This window comes from Budorcas taxicolor, chromosome 3 (genome assembly GCF_023091745.1).
Source record: "Budorcas taxicolor isolate Tak-1 chromosome 3, Takin1.1, whole genome shotgun sequence".
In the NCBI taxonomy this organism is placed as follows: domain Eukaryota; kingdom Metazoa; phylum Chordata; class Mammalia; order Artiodactyla; family Bovidae; genus Budorcas; species Budorcas taxicolor.
The window spans coordinates 23,903,181-23,925,230 of record NC_068912.1 but is presented as its reverse complement, the minus strand read 5'-3'; the positions used below and the strand labels follow the sequence as shown (position 1 = coordinate 23,925,230).

The 22,050-nt window shown below is 45.3% G+C and overlaps 1 protein-coding gene across 1 annotated transcript; it reads right to left on the bottom strand.

Annotated features, from left to right (window-relative positions):
* Positions 1 to 750: 750 nt before the first annotated feature.
* REG4 (regenerating family member 4) lies at positions 751 to 21,880 on the bottom strand. Its single transcript, XM_052638162.1, has 5 exons — positions 21,814 to 21,880; positions 12,758 to 12,855; positions 8,608 to 8,745; positions 7,011 to 7,116; positions 751 to 818 (listed from the first exon to the last, which is right to left on the bottom strand). The coding sequence occupies exons 1-5, from the start codon at positions 21,878 to 21,880 to the stop codon at positions 751 to 753; spliced, it is 477 nt and encodes a 158-aa protein (XP_052494122.1).
* Between the last annotated feature and the right edge of the window lie 170 nt (positions 21,881 to 22,050).

Here is a 22,050-nt window from a genome sequence, read left to right as displayed (position 1 = left end):
GAAATGAAGAAACACTTGGGTGTTGGGAGCCAGCGTGGAGAATCCCGCCCATGGCAAAGGTCATGAGGAAGAGGCCTGATGGGCAAAGGCGAGATCGGGACTCAAGGGACCCCCTGGACTTGCTCGAGCATCTACCCTCGAACCAGAATCTGTCTGCTTGGGTGTGTTTTCTGAGTCTTATTGCACCTTTTCACTCTCATCACTACATGCAGAACAAACTTCTCTGCATGCAACCACTCATTTAAAAATGGCCCTGAAATTTTATGGTCTATATCTGCCTAGCAGAGACTTTCCTGGTAAATGTTCCCATGACAAATGGAAAAATAAGCAGATGGCTAAGGAGGTGGGTGAGGGCAATAGAGAGAGGGTAGAGGAATGCAGAAGCTGAAGTGGGCAAGAGGCTTTCTCCTGAATTTCTTCTCTTGCCATCAAACCTTTATCCCTGATGACCGAAGACCTGGCTCTTTCATCAGCGGGAGAGGCACCCTCATCTGCTAAAGACAGTGAAGGTGAGGAGGAAGAAAGAGAGTACTATGGAAAGGGATTGTGGGGTGAACATTTAGAGCTAGAAGACACTGTCATGCCAGTGTTGACATCCCTGCCTCTGAGCTTAAAATGTCAGTGGAATAAGGGCTTCATCAGTCTTAGTTGCTATGTTTACTCTTCGAGACAATGATCAGATAGGCATCATGGCAGAGAAGGAAGAAGAAAGGGCCTTGAGCCAGGGTTGGAAGAATCTGGATTCTTGCTCTAGGGTCGGTACTTGCACAGGAAGTGTTGGCGCTCGTTGCATTCTTTGCTGGTCCAAGTTAAAAAATCTGCAAGAAAATAAACAGATATTTAAATCCACCCACTTGCTGTGTTGAGTCTGGGTGTTTTGCTTGGACCCATGGATAGGGTACAAAAGTTTGTGTCAGCTTGACTAAGATGTCAATAGTCAAAGCTATGGTTTTTCTAGTGGTCATGTATGGATGGGAGAGGTGGACTATAAAGAGAGCTGAGCACCGAAGAATTGCTGCTTTTGAACTGTGGTGTTGGAGAAGACTCTTGAGAGTCCCTTGGACTGCAAGGAGATCCAACCAGTCCATCCTAAAGGGAATCAGTCCTGAATATTCATTGGAAGGACTGATGCTGAAGCTGAAACTCCAGTGCTTTGGCCACCTGATGCGAAGAGCTGACTCGTTTGAAAGGACCCTGATGCTGGGAAAGATTGAAGGTGGGAGGAGAAGGGGACAACAGAGGATGAGATGATTGGATGGCATCACCAACTTAATGGACATGAGTTTGAGTAAACTCCAGGAGTTGGTGATGGACAGGGAGGCCTGGCATGCTGCAGTCCATGGGGTCGCAAAGAGCTGGACACGAGTGAGCAACAGAACTGAACTGAACTGACTAGGATGTAGTGCCCAGTTGTTAGGTTAAACACCAGTCTACATTTTGCTGTGAAGGTATTTTTCTATTTAGATGTGGTGGCGGGGAGAATTCCATGGACTGTACAGTCTGTGGGGTCACAAGAGTTGGACATGACTGAGCAACTTTCACTTTCATTTGCATTTAAATCAGTAGACTTTGCATAAAGCAGATTACCCTCCCAAACTTGGGAGGTAATCATCTAATTGGTAATCATCTAATCAATGAAGGCCTTAAGAGAAAAGACTGAGGTCCCCAGAGGAAGGAATTCAGACTACTCTCAGCTTTAAGCCTGCAACATCAACTTGCAGGAACATCCAGCCTGCTGACCTGTGCTGTGAACCTCAGATTTGCCAGCCCCCACAATTGCAGGAGGGCTTCCCTGGTGGCTCAGCTGGTAAAGAATCCACCTGCAGTGTGAGACACCTGGGTTCGACCCCTGGGTTGAGAAGATCCCCTGGAAGGGAATGGCTATGCACTCCAGTATTCTGGCCTGGAGAATTCCATGGACTGTATAATCCATGGGGTCACAAAGAGTCGGACATGACTGAGTGACTTTTACTTTCACAACTCCATGAGCTAATTCCTTAAAATAAATTTCTCTATCCCACATGCTCTCTCTGTCTGTCTCACTCTACCTTCTCTTTCTTTTGCTTCTCAGGAGAACTCCAAGACAGGCTAAAAGAAAAATAATTTAAACGTCATACACAATTGCAGACGCTCCATACCAGCATTGCTTTTGAGGAAGGCAGGGCTGGACATTTTGTTGTTGTTGTTGTTTAGTCGCTAAGTTGCGTCCATCTCTTTTGCAAACCCATGGACTGTAGCCCACCAGGCTCCTCTGTCCACGGAATCCCCAGGCAAGAACACTGGAGCGGGTTGCCATTTCCTTCTCCAGGGGATCTTTCTGACCCAGGGATCAAACCTGTATCTCCTATATTGGCAGATAAGAGCTTGACGAGCCCCGTGGACCTTGACATACATCAATTAAAAATGAAGATGTGGGAAGGAGTCCTTTCTTGTTTGAAATAGGATGCTGTAAGGAATACAGCTGAGGCTCTATGAAGCTCCCATTTGAAGTTCACAGAATTGGAAGCTGCTTTCCATGTCCCAACGGGCCACTTATGTATAAAGGGGGACAGAAAGGAAGGCCGCAGGAAGGACTGAAGTATTTTTGAGGAGAGGTTCAGTTTTTCTTCTTCCAGAAAATAAGCTCCACAGAATGGCTTGCCAACCTGGTGTGTCTACCACTGAGCGATGAGTTGCTCCCCAGCTGACTGTCTGCCTGGCTTTGACTTGTAGATCTGGCTCTGACACTGCTACCAGGGTGTGTCAAGTCGATGGGATAAGAGCCTGGGAGGGAGGGCATGGAGGTACAGCCAGGCAAACCAAGGTGAGGTGCCTGGTTCTCAGGAGGAAGAGGAGATAGGTCCTGCCCACTCCCTCAGCCATACGGCCCAGAGCTGGGGCCACAGAGTGTCAATGAGATGGAGACACAAACATTCTGGGCACTGCCAAAGTGTGGGGCAAAGAGAGCATGGCACGAGCTTCAAATGACCATGGGGAACACAGCAAGCTCCCCAGTGGGCGCTAACTTAGGAAAGTGTCTCTCCTCCCTCATTCCTGCATGAAAGAGGGGCCGGTTCAGGGAGGGGTGTAGGAGACCATACTCGCCTCCCTTCCAGGCCATGAAAGCCACAAGCCAAGTCTGCACAGCAATAAGCATCTGACATATATTAGGTTTCCCTGGTGGCTTAGCTGGTAAAGAATCCGCCTGCAATGCAGGAGACCCGGGTTTGATCCCTGGCTAGGGAAGATCCCCTGAAGAAGGAAATGGCAACCCACTCCAGCATTCTTGCCTGGAGAATCCCAGGGACAGAGGAGCCTGGTGGGATATAGTCCTTGGGATCGCAAGAGCCGGAGTTAATGACTAAACCACCACCACCACCAGGACCACAATGATTAGTATTATTTTTCCCTCTGTACAGAGTGGCATCTGAGGCACAGAGAAGTAAGGAATCTGGTCAAGGTCACACAGCTAAGTGAAGGAACTAGACTCCTACCCCAGGCATTCAGAATGCAGAGCCCAGGGCCTTGACCTAAACTATATTAAATAAGAAATTTATTTTTTGGTTGTAGAACCCTAGTTATCATTACTCAATATCTCATGGTGAACCAGCAGGTAACTCAGGAAACACTGTGAAATACAGTTTTCCAAAGGGTCCTGGTCTTTCTAAACAGATAGAAAAAGGGAACAAGTTCAGTCACACAATGTGTGTGGCTGGAATTAGGGACACTAATATTATATCTTATGAGTCTTAAACAAACTATATAGCCCCTGAGCTGGTGAAGCTAAATCTGTTATATAAATGTAAAGTGACATTGACAGGGTTGAGGGGAATACTCTTTTGAATTCTACCTTCACCAGTTTCTAACCCTTGCTTCCTTCCTTGAGCTTTTCTGCCCTGAGAGGCTGTATCCTGAGAGTGGAGAGCTGGGCTGAGTGAACGGGAAGAGGAGTTTCCTGCGGCCTGGTGTTCTCAGGTGGACGACCCACACAGGATACTTCATTGTTGGGAACTTTGCTGATGTGGACACAGACTGACAGTGTGAGGATTTTGTTTGAGAACTCTATCTGACTGAGACCTTAGAATCATGGGAGGGACCTTGGGAGGCCATGGTTCCCTGGAGCTTGGTCTGGCATCCAGCCCTAGGGATTCTGATGCTGTCAGTCTGAAGCAATCCCTAAAATTCATATTATTAAAACATTCCTTAGCTGACTGTCATGTGCCACGAGTCTCTTTTTAATGCTTTTTAAAAATTTTTAATTATTTATTTTAATTGGAGGATAATTACAATATCGTGATGGTTTTTGCTATATATCAATATGAATCAGCCATAGGCATACATGCAGCAGCCCCATCCTGAGCCCTTCTTCCACCTATCTCCCCACACTATCCTTCTAGGTTGTCCCAGAGCACCAGCTTTGAGTGCCTTGCTTCATGCATCAAACTCGCACTGCTTATCTATTCTACAGATGGTAATGCATATGGTTGGTTCAATGCTATTCTCTCAAATCATCACATCCTCTCCTTCTCCCACTGAGTCCAAAAGTCTATTCTTTGTGTCTGTGTTACCTTTGCCGCCCTGCACATAGGATCATCAGAACACCTTTCTAGATTTCATGTATATGCATTAATACGCAGAATTTGCCTTTCTCTTTTTTAATGCTGCAGCTGCAATAACAAGCACATGTATGCATGTCATGTCCAACTTAGCTCGCCAGGCTCCTTCTGTCCATGGGATTTCCCAGGCAAGAATACTGGAGTGGGTTGCCATTTCCTCCTCTTGGGGATTTTCCCAACCCAGGGATCGAACCCATGTCTCCTGCATTGGCAGGCAGGTTCTTTACCATTAAACCACCAGGGAAGCCCCAATATCAACCACAATGTCCGCTTTTGCTTGGTTAGCTCTACTGATGGGTTTCTCACTACTTTCTAGGGTAGCTCATTATATTTTTGGACTGTGCTGATTGTTGAGAATATTTTCCTTAGCTTGGATAGAAATTTACATTTTGGTAAATTTCTACATATTGGTCTTGGTGTATTCCTTCCATCAGAGATGACTTATTCCTTAAACAGCAGCTGTAGTCCCTTTGAGACTGTGGGAAGTGCCTCCTTGGTCTGTGATATGACCCACCTAGACCTCTGAAGCTTTGCTTAGTGCTCACCTCAGAGTTTGTCTCCACATGTTCATCACTTTGCTGTCAGAAAGTTTTTGCATATAACCTTTATTCTTCAGACAATAGTAAACCTGTTCCACATCCCTTTCTACCTAAGCCCCAGTACCTGAGTCCTCCGTCCTGCCCAGGCTCAACCCCTGGCTAGTGGGGAAATCCTGGTGACACTACGAAGGCCTTTTAAACACACTGGGATGTTCTCTTTTGGATCAAGCATCTTTTACATCTTAGACATTCTGTTTCCTTTTCATGTCATTTATTAGCCGTGGTTCTCACATAGGAGTGATTTTGTCCCCCCAGGGGATATTTAGGGCTTTCCTCGTGGCTCAGATGGTAAAGAATCTGCCTGCCAATGCAGGAGATGTGGGTTCGATCCCTGGGTCAGGAAGAGCCCCTGGAGAAGGGAACGGCTACCCACTCCAGTACTCTTGCCTGGCAAATTCCAAGGACAGAGGAGCCTGTCAGGCTTCAGTTTATGGGGTTGCAAAGAGTTGGACATGACTGAGCAACTAACACTTTCAGGGGACATTTAGCAAAGTCTGCGGACATTTTTGGTTGTTACAAACTGTGTGTGTGTGTGTGTGTGTGCGTGTGTGTGTGCTGCTGGTATCTGCTGGTTAGTGACTAGGGAATGCTAACCCTACAATGCACAGGGCAGCTCCCACAACAAATCATTACCCACCCCAAATGGCATTTGTAGCGAGGCTGAAAACCCTAACATATTAGCATGAAAAGCAAAGCTTGAAGGCAGGCAAGAACGGAAGAGGCTGCAGTGACGGTGCCCACCCTGCAGCCGAGGGTCTGGGCACTACGTTCTGGGATGAAACTCAGAGGATATGAGCGAAGAGTGCAGGCAAAGCGAGGTTTCTAGGGCTTATGGGGAACCCTGACTATAAAGAAGCCTGAAAGCAGTCACACATATTTGCTCGTCTGGGTTTCCCCAAATATGGCATATTTCCCCCTCATGGTACACGACAGAATTTTAAGATAAACAGAGACACAGATGTAGAGAACAAACGGATGGACTCCTAGAGGGGAAAAAGGGAGGGGATGGATTGGGAGACTGGGATTGCCACATATACACTACTGTGTTTAAAATAGATAACTGATGAGAACCTACTGCGTAGCACAGTGAGAACAAAAGAGGGGTCAGTCTGCTCATAGGCCATGTATTAAGTTAATCTTAAAAATGTATTCCAATATACAGTGGGTGCAGACAAATACTATTTGATTCCACTTGCATGAGATACCTAGAATAGTCAAACTCATACAGTCAGAAAGGTCAGTGGTAGATGCCAGGGCTGGAGGTGGGGATAGAGATGTGGGGAGAGGGAAGGGGGATTTAGTGTTTAATGGGGACAGAGTTTCAGTTTAAAGAGGTGAAAAATTTGGGAGATGGAGGATGGTGAGAGTTGCACAACACTGTGAATGACCTTAGTGCCACTGAGCTATACAGTTAAACGTGGTTAAAATAGTGTGTTTTATATTATGCGACTTTTACTATGATAAAAAAAATAAAAAAGAGGATGTAAAGAAAGTGAATGTAATCATTTGCTGTATAGCAGTAATTAATACAACATTGTTAATCAACTATACTTCAGTTAAAATGAGTTATTGAAAAATAAAAAAAAGAGAAAAGTGATTGGAGTAAAAGAAAATATTGATAACTGAACGGTTGGTACTCTGATATGGCAAAAATTGTGAAATGGTCACAAATGGCCAGTGAGTAATGTCTGGGACAAGGCCACTGTCCTGTGGAGTTGTTGGTGTGAAATGCTGCAAAAAGGAGTCAATGTCCAGCTTCGTTCTTAATGGGAAAGAGAAGGAGCTGGGATTCAGGGAGAGATGTGGTAGAACTTACTGGTCTTGGCATCCATCTCAGCACAGTACTTGTTCTCACCCACGGACTCGCCAGACAAGGATTTGTAAATAGACATGGCTCCATCGACCCACTGCCATCGATGCTTCTGCAAATGGCAGGAGATGGGAGACACATACACATAAGGCTGCCCACCTGCTCACAGCCCAGATGGTCACCACAGCCCCCTTAAACACAGCTTTCACTGGAAAACTTAGGAAAGCACAGAAATGTGTGAAGGGAAAATAGAAAAGTCACTCCATTTAACCTTCAGGAAGACAACATTACTAAGATTTTACCATATTCACTTGTGGTGTAACCATTTTTATCTATCACAATATTTTTATGTACTGAAAAACGTGGTAGCCTCTAAAACATATATATTCAATTTTGTAGTATTTTGCTTTCCAAACGTTTTAATGGTAAGAATGTACCACAATTTACCTTGCTAATTCTCCTATTGATTGATGGCTATGTTGTTTCCAATTTACAATTACTGCAAAGAATACTGCTATGAACAATTTTATTTGTAAAGCTGTTTCTGTACTTAAAATTATTTTTTAAAACTAAAATCCTAGAAGTAGAATTAATGACCAAGGGGCATGAATATTTCAAGGATATTCAAATGCATTTCCAAACTGCTTTTCGAAAACAGTTCAGTTGTAGGAATTTATACCATCATTTACTGGAAAATTTCTCCTTATCTTAAAAATATTCATTAAGACAAAGCAAATATCTAGTAATCTAAGTCAAATTATATCGTTATTCTAATTTGTATTTCTTTGGTGCATTCATTGCACAATTTGTTAGGCTGTTTATTAGCCTCAGTCATGAAGGTAGAAAATTAAATTTAAAAAAATCTGGTAGAGATTCCTTCAATTAAAAATAAATAAATAAAAATCAGTTAGAAATAGATGTAAATATTTATCCTGCCTTTGAATGAGAGAGCACTGGTTGATTGCAGTGTGAATACTAACAATGTAAAATTAATTGTATAAATTCTCTGTAACATCTATAGCAAAGTTTATTAAGAAACACAAAGTCAGGATTTTTTCCCTTGTATTCTTTGTGCATTTTTTGGTTAATATAGAAGCCCTACAAAGAATCTATAAATTGCAGGTCCCACACAGAGACTTCACAAAGAGGTACTGAGAGGGGTAAAATGAAAGACCAGTGAAGAAAGTTAAGGATGGCATAAAACACATGACCGCATCTAGTGAAAAGCTTAACTGAAAGCTTTCCACTTTAACTCAAGATCTAATCGGAATTTAATTAAGCGGGATCTCATAATGAGACTCTGTGTGTGTGTCTGTGTTTATTTGTATATGTATATACCCCTATATACTTACAGAAACCTTTTTTGAAAGGCTCTGATACCTTTGTGTTTGGAAGGATTTGAGAGGGCTCTAAATGGATAGGTCTGTAAGTGGAGGACATTACTTTGTCCCTAACCTGGAAGCCTTGGCCTCTATCAGCTGGACGCAGGTGACTGAAGATCTGTTGTGTGTGCCCTTGCCAGTGGCCCTGCACCCATTTCCCAGACAGGAGCTGTCTATCTGCTTTTCCCACAGGGCCACGAGTGGGCCAGGTCTGAGGTTACCTTCTGTGGGTCATGCAGGCCAATCCACACCGGCTTGTTTCTTTGATAGGCACCTATGTACTTTGCTATGGTGCTGGCTTCCTTTAAACTCAGGACAGATGCCAAATGGGCTCCGTTTCCATATGACTGACACTCGAGCTGAGGGCAAGAAGGAGATATGAGGTTTAAAAACATAGCCCACACCCTAAATGTCCATCTACAGACAAATGGATGAAGAAGTGATGGTATATCTTTTCTATGGCTGAGTAACAGTCCATTATGGGCTGAGAAATAATGGACTATTTAGTTCAGTTCAGTTCAGTCGCTCAGTCGTGTCCAACTCTTTGCAACCCCATGTATTGCAGCTCACCAGGCCTCCCTGTCCATCACCAACTCCCGGAGTCCACTCAAACTCACATCCATCGAGTCAGTGATGCCATCCAGCCATCTCATCCTCTGTCGTCCCCTTCTTCTCCTGCCCCCAATCCCTCCCAGCATTAGAGTCTATTGCTGCTAAGTCACTTCAGTCGTGTCCGACTCTGTGCGACCCCAGAGATGGCATCCCACCAGGCTCCCCCGTCCCTGGGATTCTCCAGGCAAGAACACTGCAGTGGGTTGCCATTTCCTTCTCCAATGCATGAAAGTGAAAAGTGAAAGTGAAGTCACTCAGTCGTGTCTGACTCTTAGCGACCCCATGGACTGCAGCCTACCAGGCTCCTTCACCCATGGGATTTTCCAGGCAAGAGTACTGGGGTGGGGTGCCATTGCCTTCTCCGTCAGAGTCTATCACTCCACCACAAAAGAGAATGAAATAATAACATTTGTGGTAACATGGAAGGACCTAGAGACTATCATACTAAGTGAAGTAAGACAAAGACAAGTACCATATGATATCACTTCTTTGCGGAATCTAAAAAATGATGCAAATGAACTTATTTACAAAACAGAAACAGACTCACAGTATTAAAAAACAAACTTCTGGTTACCAAAGGGGTCAGAGGGGGAGGGATAAATTCGAAGGTTGGGATTAAAATATACATACTACAATATATGAAACAGATCAACAGCAAGGATCTACTGTATAGCACAGGGAACTCTTCTCAACATCTTGTAAAGACCTATAAGGGAAAAGAATCTAAAAAAGAATATACTGATAGAGGTATATGTATAACTGAATGACTTTGCTGTACACCTGAAACTACTGGGATACTGTAAATCCACTGTATTTCAAGAAAAATTAGAAAAAAAAAATAAAGAAAGAAAAGCACAGCCTTCACCTCAGAACCCTAGCTCACCAAGCAGCATGCACACACAGCCCCCACCGCCTCTCAGGATCTAAACCCCACAGAAGACTTCCTGTCATCATGGGAGAAAGCACAATGTCACAGGTGCCGGGTCTCCTCGAGGCCAGGTCATGAGCTTTAGGGCCAGGGGAAGTGCCTGGGGTCCTGGACTTGCCTCTCATTTGTGTATGTGACCTTGACAAGTCCCTGCACCTCTCTTCCTCTGGAGGACATAATTATGGCTACACAGGGGAGTTGTTTCGAGGATGAAACTGTCATAATGATGTATAATAGTAATACACTTCAATACATCTGAGACCACTGATTGTAAAATGTGCCATTCTCTAATTAGAAACTTACTGCCCAATTGAAAAAATCATTTTATATACACACACTTTACAGACAGACAGAGACACATACTTTATGCTCTCCTGGGCTTTGTTACAGGATCTGCCTACATGATAAAACTTAATTTAATAAAAGCATGGTTTGACTGTGGTTGCTACTCTAATGCTTGCCTTTGAACTTGCTCAGTATTAGATGTGGTTACTGTTTCATGATAATTTAGTCCTGGAGGAGGGCATGGCAACTCACTCTAGTATTCTTGTCTGGAGAATCCCATGGACAGAGGAGCCTGGTGGGCTACAGTCCAAAGGGTCGCAAAGAGTTGGACATGACTGAAGTGACTTAGCAGTCCTCACACTAAGTGCCAGCCACTTTACAAAACCCAAATGTTCTTACATCCATAATTTCATTTGCCTTTCAAATTTGTGAGGTGTGGAAGCTGGATTACCAGTCTACATTTAGGGAGTGTACCAATCACAAAGATTCTTGGAAAAGAAGAGCAAACAGGCTCAGTTGGTTTAAGCGATTTTTTCCCTATAAATTCACATGGCTAGAACCCAGAGCTCTGCTTCTTCAGTCTGAGATTGGGTTTACCTGTCATTTTCATGCCAGCTCCATTGCCTCCAGAAGTTTTGTGAACTAAGATAGCAGCTAGGAATCAAGAAGCACAGCGCTGTGGGGTCAATTTCTCCAGTCCTTCCTGACACTTTCTCTGCACTCTGGTTCAGAAGTAGTTAATTCTGCTAAGGCTCGGTAACAATCTTATGGATTGTTTTTGCCTGGAAAATCTGAACTGAGCATCTACCAGGTGCCAGAGGTTTTTTGCAACAACCCCAACAACCCCATGGAGTGAAAGCATTATCCCTATGTTACAGAAGAAAACTGGTAAAGCGAGGTATAGCTCGAACTAATGCCTGGCAAAGCATGATTTAAATGCACACCTATATTATTCCAATGTAGACTTGGACTTCCCACGTGGGCTTCCCAGGTGGCTCAGTGGGTAAAGAATCTGCCTGCAGTGCAGGAGACATAGGAGACGCAGGTCAATACCTGGGTTGGGAAGATCCCCTGGAAGAGGGCATAGCAACCCACTGTGGTATTCTTGCCTGGAGAATCCCATGGACAGAGGAGCCTGCCGGTTACAGTCCATGGGGTCACAAAGAGTTGGACACGACTGAAGTGACTGAGCACACATATTATTCCAAAGCTCCCCGGATATCTTCCTCTTTGTTTTGGTAGAATTAGCTTTGGGCTCTCTGGGGACAGCCAGTACACACGTCTGAGGCCACTGTGGGCCCAGATTGTACCCCATATCCCCACTGGTCTCCCCAGTCAGTCACTCCAGTAAAACAACCACAATCCAGAGACACAGCAGCCCTGACTCCTCACATTCCAAGGTAACTTACTCTGACTGGCTACCTGGGTATCTCTTAGGAAAGCCTCAGTGAAATAAAACCAATGCATTTGTTGAGTTGTGGGGACACTAAGGCCTTCCATGTGTTCGGAATGCTTCACTCTCTGTCAGGTGGCTCTGAGGCTGGTAAATCTTGTACAGCAATTCAAGTTGTCCTTCCTGTAAGTTCCTCATCTCATCCTCTTTGGCTTAATGTGCTTCTGTCTTTTTCCCTGATAATGGACTCCCCGAGGGGAGGCTGTCTCTGGTTCATTCTCATGCCTTTGCAGCACCCTCAGGGTCTAGGCCTGTAGCATGCACTCCATCGATTTGTCGTTGTTCAGTCACCCAGTCATGTCCAACTCTTTGCGACCCCATGGACTGCAGCACGCCAGGCCTCCCTGCCCCTCACCATTTCCCAAAGTTTGCCCAAGTTCATGTCCACTGCAACAGTGATGCCATCCAGCCATTTCATCCTCTGATGCCCTCTTCTCCTCCTGCCCTCAATCTTTCCCAGCATCAGGGACTTTTTCAATGAGTCAGCTGTTCACATCAAATGACCAAAATACTGGAGTTCAGCTTCAGCATCAGTCTTTCCAATGAGTATTCAGGGTTGATTTCCCTTGAGATTGACTGGCTTAATCTCTTTGCTGTCCAGGGGACTCTCAGGAGTCTCCTCCAGCATCACAGTTCGAAGGCATCAATTCTTTGGTGCTCCACCTTCTTTACGGTCCAACTCTCACAACCACAACTGTACATGACCACTGGGAAGAACATAGCCTTGATTATATGGACCTTTACTGGCAGAGTGATGTCTCTGCTTTCCAACACACTGTCTAGGTTTGTCATAGTTTTCTTGCCAAGAAGCAAATGTCTTCTGATTTCATGGCTGCAGTCACCACTGCAGTGATTTCAGAGCCCCCAAAGAGGAAATATGTCACTACTTCCACCTTTTCCCCCTCAATGTGCTCCATCGATGTTTACAACATTAGAGGAGTTGAAGGGTAATCCTCTTCTCTCCACTTCACCTGCCAGCTGACTTCTCGGAACACCAGGGAAGGACCCTTGGCTCTGAGTTGAATGACACCTGGAGCTTCAGCTGTTCCCTTGCTCTAGAGACACCTCTCTGAGCGTGAGCCAGATTTCTTACCTCAGCCTCAGACCAGTTCCTCAGCTTCCGGAAGTATCCGTAGCAATACGACCTGTGGTAAAACCACCCGGTGGCACAGCTAGGTCTCAGGACAATGGCTGTGCACAAACAAAAGAAAATACAAGTTACAAAGGAAAGAAAAAGCAATTCACCACCTTAGCCAGTGTAAGACCCAGGTCCCCTCGAAGGAGGAGAGGCTGAGCGTTCTGGAGGAAGGCTCTCTCTCTGTTGCCACATCTTTATACTGTTCACCTTTCTCCTAGCATCTCCAGAAGGGGCTGTGGTCCTTCACCAGAGTACTTCAGCATTGGGGAAAAGGAGATAATCAGATCTTTGAGGATACTGGCCACTGGCTCTGAACTGATACCGATTTCAGGAAACCCCAAACATCACTAAGGTCTGCCAGTCAAGTAGGGGTTTATGGAGGTCGAGCAATCAATGATGTTTTAGCTCAGGACTATTTTCCATGGACCCAGTGGTCCTCCAAGCCCATCTCTGTGCTAACCTCCTCAATAATGGAATATGTAATTGGAATAAACATCCTCAGCAACTGGTAGAATCCTCACACTGGTAGCAAGATCAAACAGATATAATTCAAGAGATCACAAGAGTGGATGAGGGGCATAAATTGGTAGTTTTAGGCATCATAGGGAGCAAGTGGGTTTTTCCTTCTTTTATCTAGGGGAATGCATGACCAGTTAGATGGCAACTTGGCAGGAACTTGAGAATGGGGGGCTGTAAGTCAGTAGCCAGGGGAGGGGAACATTTTAGGCTAAGGGCATGGGTGAGCAGAGAAACGGCAGCAGGAAGAGCAAACACTTACGTTTGCCTTATGTGTAGAGGATCTGTCAGGCAACCACTATAGAAAACAGAAGGAGAGAGTCGGGGCCCAGAGGCCAGGGAAACCATGATTCAGAGAGAAGCACAAACTCTTTCAGCTAGTGGACTGATGAATGGGCCACGCCACTGAAACTGCTGGAAATGCAGAGGACCCAGGTAATGAAGGGCATGCTGAGCTAGTAAGTTTGGACTTTGTGCCAGTGTGGCTGTGCGGTAATGCTGAGGATGCGTGCAGGAGTCTTTCCACCCCCAGTGCATGTCCACGGACTGTTGTGGTCACATAGCCTCTCCTCTCTCCTCAGGCAGATGACGCTGCTGTCACTTGCTTGCCTTATGCTTCTGTTCTACTTCATTGTGTGTGTTAGCCCCTCAGTCATGTCCAACTCTTTGAGACCCCATCGACTAAGGTCTGCAAGACTCCTCTGTCCCTGGAATTCTCCAGGCAAGAATACTGGGGTGGGTTGCCATACCCTGATCCAGGGGATCTTCCCAATCCAGGGATTGAACCCCTGTATCCTGCATTGCAGGCAGATTCTTTACTGCTGAGCCACCAGGGAAGCCCTGTTCTACTTCATTCCTTGCCTACAAATCTCCTCTCCTACAAATCTCCTGTTGCTTTCAGATAAGCTCGCCACTCAGTTGGGCATTCAAGGGTGTTCACAGCCTGGTCTTATGGCCCTAGTGAAACACAGCTTCCTGGGCAGCAGCCCCAGCTCCAGCTTGGAACATGACGCTCATTGTTGACACAGATCCTTCGCTTGTGCTCTGCTTTGTACCTGTGAGTGATGGACAATCACCAACCTAGTGGAGGCACAGAAAGAAAAGTTTCCATGTGAAAATATCTCTTTTGCCCTTTAGTGTTTGCCCATTTTGTTTGCCTTTAACCCCACGGAAAAGAAATGCAAAAAAGCAAAATGGCTGTCTGGGGAGGCCTTACAAATAGCTGTGAAAAGAAGAGTAGAGAAAAGCAAAGGAGAAAAGGAAAGATATAAACATCTGAATGCAGAGTTCCAAAGAATAGCAAGAAGTGATAAGAAAACCTTCCTCAGCGATCAGTGAAAGAAATAGAGGAAAATAACAGAATGGGAAAGATTATATATCTCTTCAAGAAAATTAGCGATACCAAGGGAACATTTCATGCAAAGATGGGCTCGATAAAGGGCAGAAATGGTTTGGACCTAACAGAAGCAAAAGATATTAAGAAGAGGTGGCAAGAATACACAGGAGAACTGTACAAAAAAAGATCTTCATGACCAAGATAATCAAGATGGTGTGATCACTCACCTAGAGCCAGACATCCTGGAATGTGAAGTCAAGTGGGCCTTAGAAAGCATCACTATGAACAAAGCTAGTGGAGGTGATGGAATTCCAGTGGTGCTATTTCAAATCCTGAAGGATGATGCTGTGAAAGTGCTGCACTCAATATGCCAGCACATTTGGAAAACTCAGCAGTGGCCACAGGACTGGAAAAGGTCAGTTTTCATTCCAATCCCAAAGAAAGGCAATACCAAAGAATGCTCAAACTACTGCATAATTGCACTCATCTCACAGGCTAGTAAAGTAATGCTCAAAATTCTCCAAGTCAGGCTTCAGCAATATGTAAACCGTGAACTTCCAGATGTTCAAGCTGGTTTTAGAAAAGGCAGAGGAACCAGAGATCAAATTGCCAACATCCACTGGATCATGGAAAAAGCAAGAGAGTTCCAGAAAAACATCTATTTCTGCTTTATTGAGTATGCCAAAGCCTTTGACTGTGTGGATCACAATAAACTGTGGAAAATTCTGAAAGAGATGGGAATACCAGACCACCTGACCTGCCTCTTGAGAAACCTATATGCAGGTCAGGAAGAAACAATTAGAACTGGACATGGAACAACAGACTGGTTCCAAATAGGAAAAGGAGTACATCAAGGCTGTATATTGTCACCCTGCTTATTTAACTTCTATGCAGAGTACATCATGAGAAACGCTGGACTGGAAGAAGCACAAGCTGGAATCAAGATTGCCGGGAGAAATATCAATAACCTCAGATATGCAGATGACACCACCCTTATGGCAGAAAGTGAAGAGGAACTCAAAAGCCTGTTGATGAAAGTGAAAGAGGAGACTGAAAAAGTTGGCTTAAAGCTCAACATTCAGAAGATGAAGATCATGGCATCTGGTCCCATCACTTCATGGCAAATAGATGGGGAAACAGTATCAGACTTTATTTTCTTGTGCTCCAAAATCACTGCAGATGGTGATTACAGCCATGAAATTAAAAGACGCTTACTCCTTGGAAGAAAAATTATGACCAACCTAGATAGCATATTGAAAAGCAGAGACATTACTTTGCCAACAAAGGTCCGTCTAGTCAAGACTATTGTTTTCCCAGTAGTCATGTATGGATGTGAGAGTTGGACTGTGAAGAAGGCTGAGCGCCGAAGAATTGATGCTTTTGAACTGTGGTGTTGGAGAAGACTCTTGAGAGTCCCTTGGACTGCAAGGAGATCCAACCAGTGCATTCTAAAGGAGATCAGTCCTGGGTGTTCATTGGAAGGGATGATGCTAAAGTTGAAACTCCAGTACTTTGGCTACTTCATGCGAAGAGTTGACTCACTGGAAAAGATTCTGATGCTGGGAGGGATTGGGGGCAGAAGGAGAAGGGGACGACAGAGGATGAGATGGCTGGATGGCATCACCGACTCAATGGACATGCATTTGAGTGAACTCCGGGAGTTGGTGATGGACAAGGAGGCCTGGCGTGCTGTGATTCACGGGGTCGCAAAGAGTCGGACACAACTGAGTGACTGAACTGAACTAGACTGAACTGAACCTTGCCTGTGTGCTAAGTCACTTCAGTTGTGTCTGACTCTCTTTGTGACCCCATGGACTGTAGCCCACCAGGCTCCTCTGTCCATGGGATTCTCCAGGCAAGAATACTGGAGTGGATTGCCATGCCCTCCTCCAGTGGATCTTCCTGACCCAGGGATCGAACATGCATCTCTTATGTCTCCTGCATTGGCAGGCAGCTTCTTTACCACTAGCACCACCTGGGAAGCCCTCTGTTTAACCTTGAGAGAGCCTAATTATAGGCATGAAATCATTAGACAATTTAACCTAACTCCTGACTTATGCTCTCCTGAATGCATACTATGCTTTGTCTAAACTGCTGATTGTTTTCCTAGATAAAAAGAAGTTAAAATGAAGAATTCAGTAATTAAAAAATGTTGTTGTTGTTCAGCCACTAACTCATGTCTGACTCTTTGTGACCCCATGGACTGCAGCACACCAGGCTTCCCTGACCTTTACCATCTCCCAGAGCTTGCTCATACTATGTCCATCGAATTGCTGATGCCATCCAACCATCTCATCCTTGGTTGTCCCTTCTCCTCTTGCCTTCAACCTTTCCCAGCATCAGGGTCTTTTCAAATGAGGATGAAAAGTATTGGAGCTTCAGCTTCAGCATCAGTCATTTCAATGAATATTCAGGGTTGATTTCCTTTAGGATTAACTGGTTGGATCTCCTTGCAGTCCAAGAGACGCTCTAGAGTCTTCTCCAGCACCACAGTTGGAAAGCATCAGTTCTTCAGTGCTTATCCTTCTTTATGGTCCAACCCTCACATCCATATGTGACTACTGGAAAAACCATAGCTTAGACCATATAGACCTTTGTCGACAAAGTGATGTCCCTGCTTTCTCATATGCTGTGTAGATTTTCTTAGCTTGTCTTCCAAGGAGCAAGAGTATTTTAATTTCATGGCTACAGTCACCATCTGCAGTGATTTTGGAGCCCAAGAAATAAAATCTGCCAGTTTCCACTTTTTTCCCAACTATTGGTCATGAAGCGATGGGACTGGATGCCATGATCTTAGTTTTTTCAATGTTGAGTTTTAAGCCAGTGTTTTCACTCTCCTCTTTCACACTCATCAAGAGGCTCTATCCTTAATAGTCCCCTTCTCAATCCTGCAGGCAGATCATGCAGGCAAGATGACACTGGAATATTCAACCAGTCTGCACACAGTGGGGAATAATGCAGAATCCAATTTCCTGCATCAAAAATTCATTAAGATTCTTCTCTCTTTCTCCCCTTTAAAAATCGTCAAGGCTGAGCAGAATCTTTGGAGTTGGCCTCTGGACACAAGTTCACCTTCTCCCTAAATTGCCAGCTTTTTTGAGTCAAGTACCTTTCCTTTCTAAGCAACAAGCAGTCAAATTGGGTAACAAAGGGGGTACCTCAAATGTATCAGGAACCAGCAACATAGAAGCTCATATGCTTAAATACCTTACCTTCTACTACCTTTAGGAACAGGAGCATCAGCATTTGATGTTAAGTAAAAAGAACACTTTTATGCCACTGTTGCTGCTCCTGCTGCACCACCAGCTTCCACGTGCAGAGTGCTTCCTTGCCACCAGGCACTGTGCTAAGGGGTTTATTTATGTATATGTATCTTAGGGAGGTGAGGAAACAGGCTGGGTGGCCACCCTTCTAAGATCACACCGGGAGGTGGAAAAGCCTCTTTTCAGATTCAGTTCTCTAACTTACGAATCTGTATTCCTGCCATCAAACCTGTCAACTTGGGCTTTTATAAAAACCAAGAAATTGGAAATATGGCAATGAAAATCATTAGAGGGTTGGGATGCCTTGGTTATTTTATCAGGGGGAAAGAAAGTGAAAGACATCCTGGACTCTGAGAGTAAAAATTGATCTTCTTAAGGAGAAGGCTGACCACTGATTACTACTCCAAATGAAAAGGCTTGAATTTCAGTAAGGAACAGTCTGCGGAGAGATTACGCTGCATGCTTTTCCACTGAACACTGGTGAAAAGATTCTGAAAGAGGTGGAAGGAAAGAGGCCACATCTCTGACTCCAGTCTGAGGATAAAGGCCCCTTGCTTCACACCAGGTGCTCCTCGTTCAGTTCCCCCTGATTTCTGTTTCGAACTCTGAAGTGACTCTGCTTGGCATCCTGTGGGCAAATGCATTAGTACAGATTCTCCACCACCAGGCACTTTATTTTTTCCTGAATCCAGGTAGTGAGAGCAGAGCTCCCAGCGGCGCACTGGAGGACCTAGAGGGGGTCAGGGCAAAGCACACCTTGGATCATGCTTAAAGCCGGGCCACCAGTACTCTCTTTTTCCCTGCCCCTGTGTCTGTTTTGAGTGTCCTTCTGTTTCCGTCCACGTCACTCTGTTCGGCTCCCTCTGTGCCTCTCTGTGTCTTTCTGAGCCTTTCCGTGTATTTCTCTCTGTTTCTTGCTCTCTTCCCACTCGCCCTGGTGTCTCTGTCGCTCACTAACTTTCTGCTGGTCTCTGTGCCTGAGTCGCTGTGTGTTGATGACTGTCTGTCTCCTTCTTTGCTCTCCTTCCTCCTCCCTCACCTCACCACTCACCTCACGATACTACAGCCAAGGCCGCGGCTCCCTGACGGAGACGCGTGAGCTCCCGGAGGGGCAAACTGTGCTGCGCTGCTGGGGCTGCCGCTCTGCCTTCCACCACCTCACACTTCATGGAGCATTTACTATGTCCCGGGAGCTGTTCCAGGCATTCGAGTCACCCCCATAATAACCCCGTGAAGTAGACTGTCATTATCCTCAGTTCCAGAGGAGAAAACAAAGGCAGAGAGTTGTCATGTCCTGGAGTCCCGCAGCAAATAAGTGACAGAGACAGGACTGGACCACCCAAGATGGTCTGACTCTAAATAGAAGCGCTCGGTCATGATAGTCATTGAAAGTGAAAGTGTTAGTCCCTCAGTCGTGTCCAACCCTTCGCAACCGCATGGCTGTAGCCTGCCAGGCTCCTCTGCCCATGGAATTCTCCAGGCAAGAATGCTGGAGTGGGTTGCCATTCCTTTCTCCAGGGGATCTTCCTGACCCAGGCAGATTCTTTACCGTCTGAGCCACCAAGTTGGCAGCGTTGTAGTCATTAGGCTCAATTTATTTGTTAAAAAACCCCTGTGGGCCAAATACATTCATTTAGATTGCCTTGTTTAATTACCAGAGCTTTCCTAAGTAATAAGGATGTATATGCCCACTGGACAGATAAGAAAACCTCTTCAGGGGTGAAGTAACCTACTGAAGACACTCATGGGGAATGAGAAGGGACCTGGGAGAGGAGCCAGTGCCCAGAAGCCCTAGAACCTTGATCCCGCCACTCATGGTCCTAGACCCCCTCACCCAAAACTTGCAGTAGCAGGAGGTTTTGGCTCCTAACATCCCACCTGGACAACTAATAGTCTTTTTACTCCACCACTTACTAGAAGTGTGCCCTTGGGAATATTATTTAAACTCTTTTAGTTTTGGTTTTCTTGTTTATACACTGAATCATAGGGTTGTTGGGAGGATTAAGTGGGATAATGCATGTACAATGATTAGCACTGAGTGCCTAGAAACTGTCAAAAAATAGTAACTACTTAATAAATTGTAGCTATTGAAATAATCACATTATCATTATAACCCATGTAATATGTTTTGAAAATAGTACCTAGTTAGGATGTTTTTTGTTTTGTTTCTTTAACTTTTTGTTTTCTATTGGAGTATAGCCAATGAATGATATTGTGAGAGTTTCAGGTGAACAGTGAAGGAATTCAGCCATATATATATATGTGTGTGTGTATATATATGTGTATATATGTGCATCCATTCTCCCCCAAACTCCCCTCTCATCCAGGCCAACACATAACGTTGCTCAGAGTTGCCTGTGCCGTGCAGTAGGGCCTTGTTAATCCATTTTCAATAGAGCAGTGTGTACATGTCCATCCCAAACTCCCTCACTGTCTCTCCTCCCCCACCCCCCGCTTCTTGGACAGCTCACTTTCCACGGCACAGGTTGGGCAAATTTCAAGCCCCCTCAGGGGGGCCAGAACCAGAGCAGCAAGGCACTAACTACCCAGGCTGTTGATTAGAAACGGCCGGGGAACACGACCCGCTGGGGGAGCTTGAGGGCAGCCTCTCCCAGTCTTTCACATGCTAGCACGTTCCAGAGAAAGTGGTTGAGTTCCCCAGGTCCTGAATGGCCGTAGATGGTCGAGAGAGCTGGTAGCTGGACCCGCAGACTTCAGCCACAAGCACCAACATGAGGCCCCAAGAACCCTGCTTCTCTTTGTATCTCCTTCCAGTCACTCTCTCCCCTGGCCTAGGTATCTGCGCTGGGAGAAGTGCTGGGTCATGTACAGCCCTGGGCCCTCTCAAGAGGCCTCTTCTCAACAGAAGTGCTGCTCAGGTGAGTTTCTTCACTCCCTGTACCACACACGACACCAGCAGGGCCTCTGCAGACTGTCAAAGCAGTCAGGATACTTATTCTTAGCTCACATATGCAGCTTTCCTCCCCTGCTTTCTCCACTGGTAGATGCTAGGGTATTGCTTACTACCTCACAGAGGTGTTACTTTGGTATTTTATTTATAAAATATTTTATTTTTGTTTATTTATTTATTTGTCTGTGCCTGGTCTTAGTTGCAGCATGTGGGATCTTAGCTCCCTGACCAGGGATTGAAGCTGGCTGCCTGCCTTGGGAGCGCAGTCTTAGCCACTGGACCCGCAGGGAAGTCCTGACATGTGACTTTATACTTGATGCTCCACAGGGATTGAACCCAGGTCCCCTGTACTGCAGGCAGATTCTTTACCAGCTGAGCCACAAGGGAGACCCAAGAATACTGGAGTGGATAGCCTATCCCTTCTCCAGCGGATCTTCCCAACCCAAGAACTGAATTGGGGTATCGTGCATCGCAGGCAGATTCCTTGTCCAACTGAGCTATCAGGGAAGCCCTATTTTTGTTTATTTCTTCATTTGTCTATGCCAGGTCGAAGTTGCAGTATATGGGGTGTTAGTTCCCTGACCAGGGATTGAACCCGGCCACCTGCATTGGGAGCGGAGAGTCTTAGCCACTAGACCACAAGGGAAGTCCTGACATGTGACTTTATACTTGATGCTGGGCCTGTATGTGTTGGAGCCATCTCTCCAACTAGTCTTTATGTTCTGGAAGACTTTATGTTCTGGAATCCCCCAATATGTTCAAATAGGAAAATAATGCACAAAACACTGGGTAGTTCTAATTATAGTTATCATTTCTTGACTGCCAGGTGACAGGTACTTTAAATACATTACCTCCACCCTTCACAATAAATTTGCAAAATAATTATTATAATCTACATTTGATTGATGATGGTTTCACTACGGCTTACAACCATGCAAAGAACATTGACCATAGGCTCAATTCCAGCTTCGTGACTGATACTCACCATCCACGACTTCAGTGCTGACTACATAGCTCATCAGAAAAACCAGCCACATGCTTTTCAGAGCCATCTTCCTCTTCCCGCAGGGACAGAAGTGCTTCAGGAAGCACGGGTTTCAGAGTCCTTGTCAGTTTTTCCTTGATACTCCTGGATTCGCCCAGATCTGAAATTTCAACACATTTACACTAGTGAAGTGGACCCAGGAATTTATAAAAGCCAAATCATGTTAGTAAATGCATG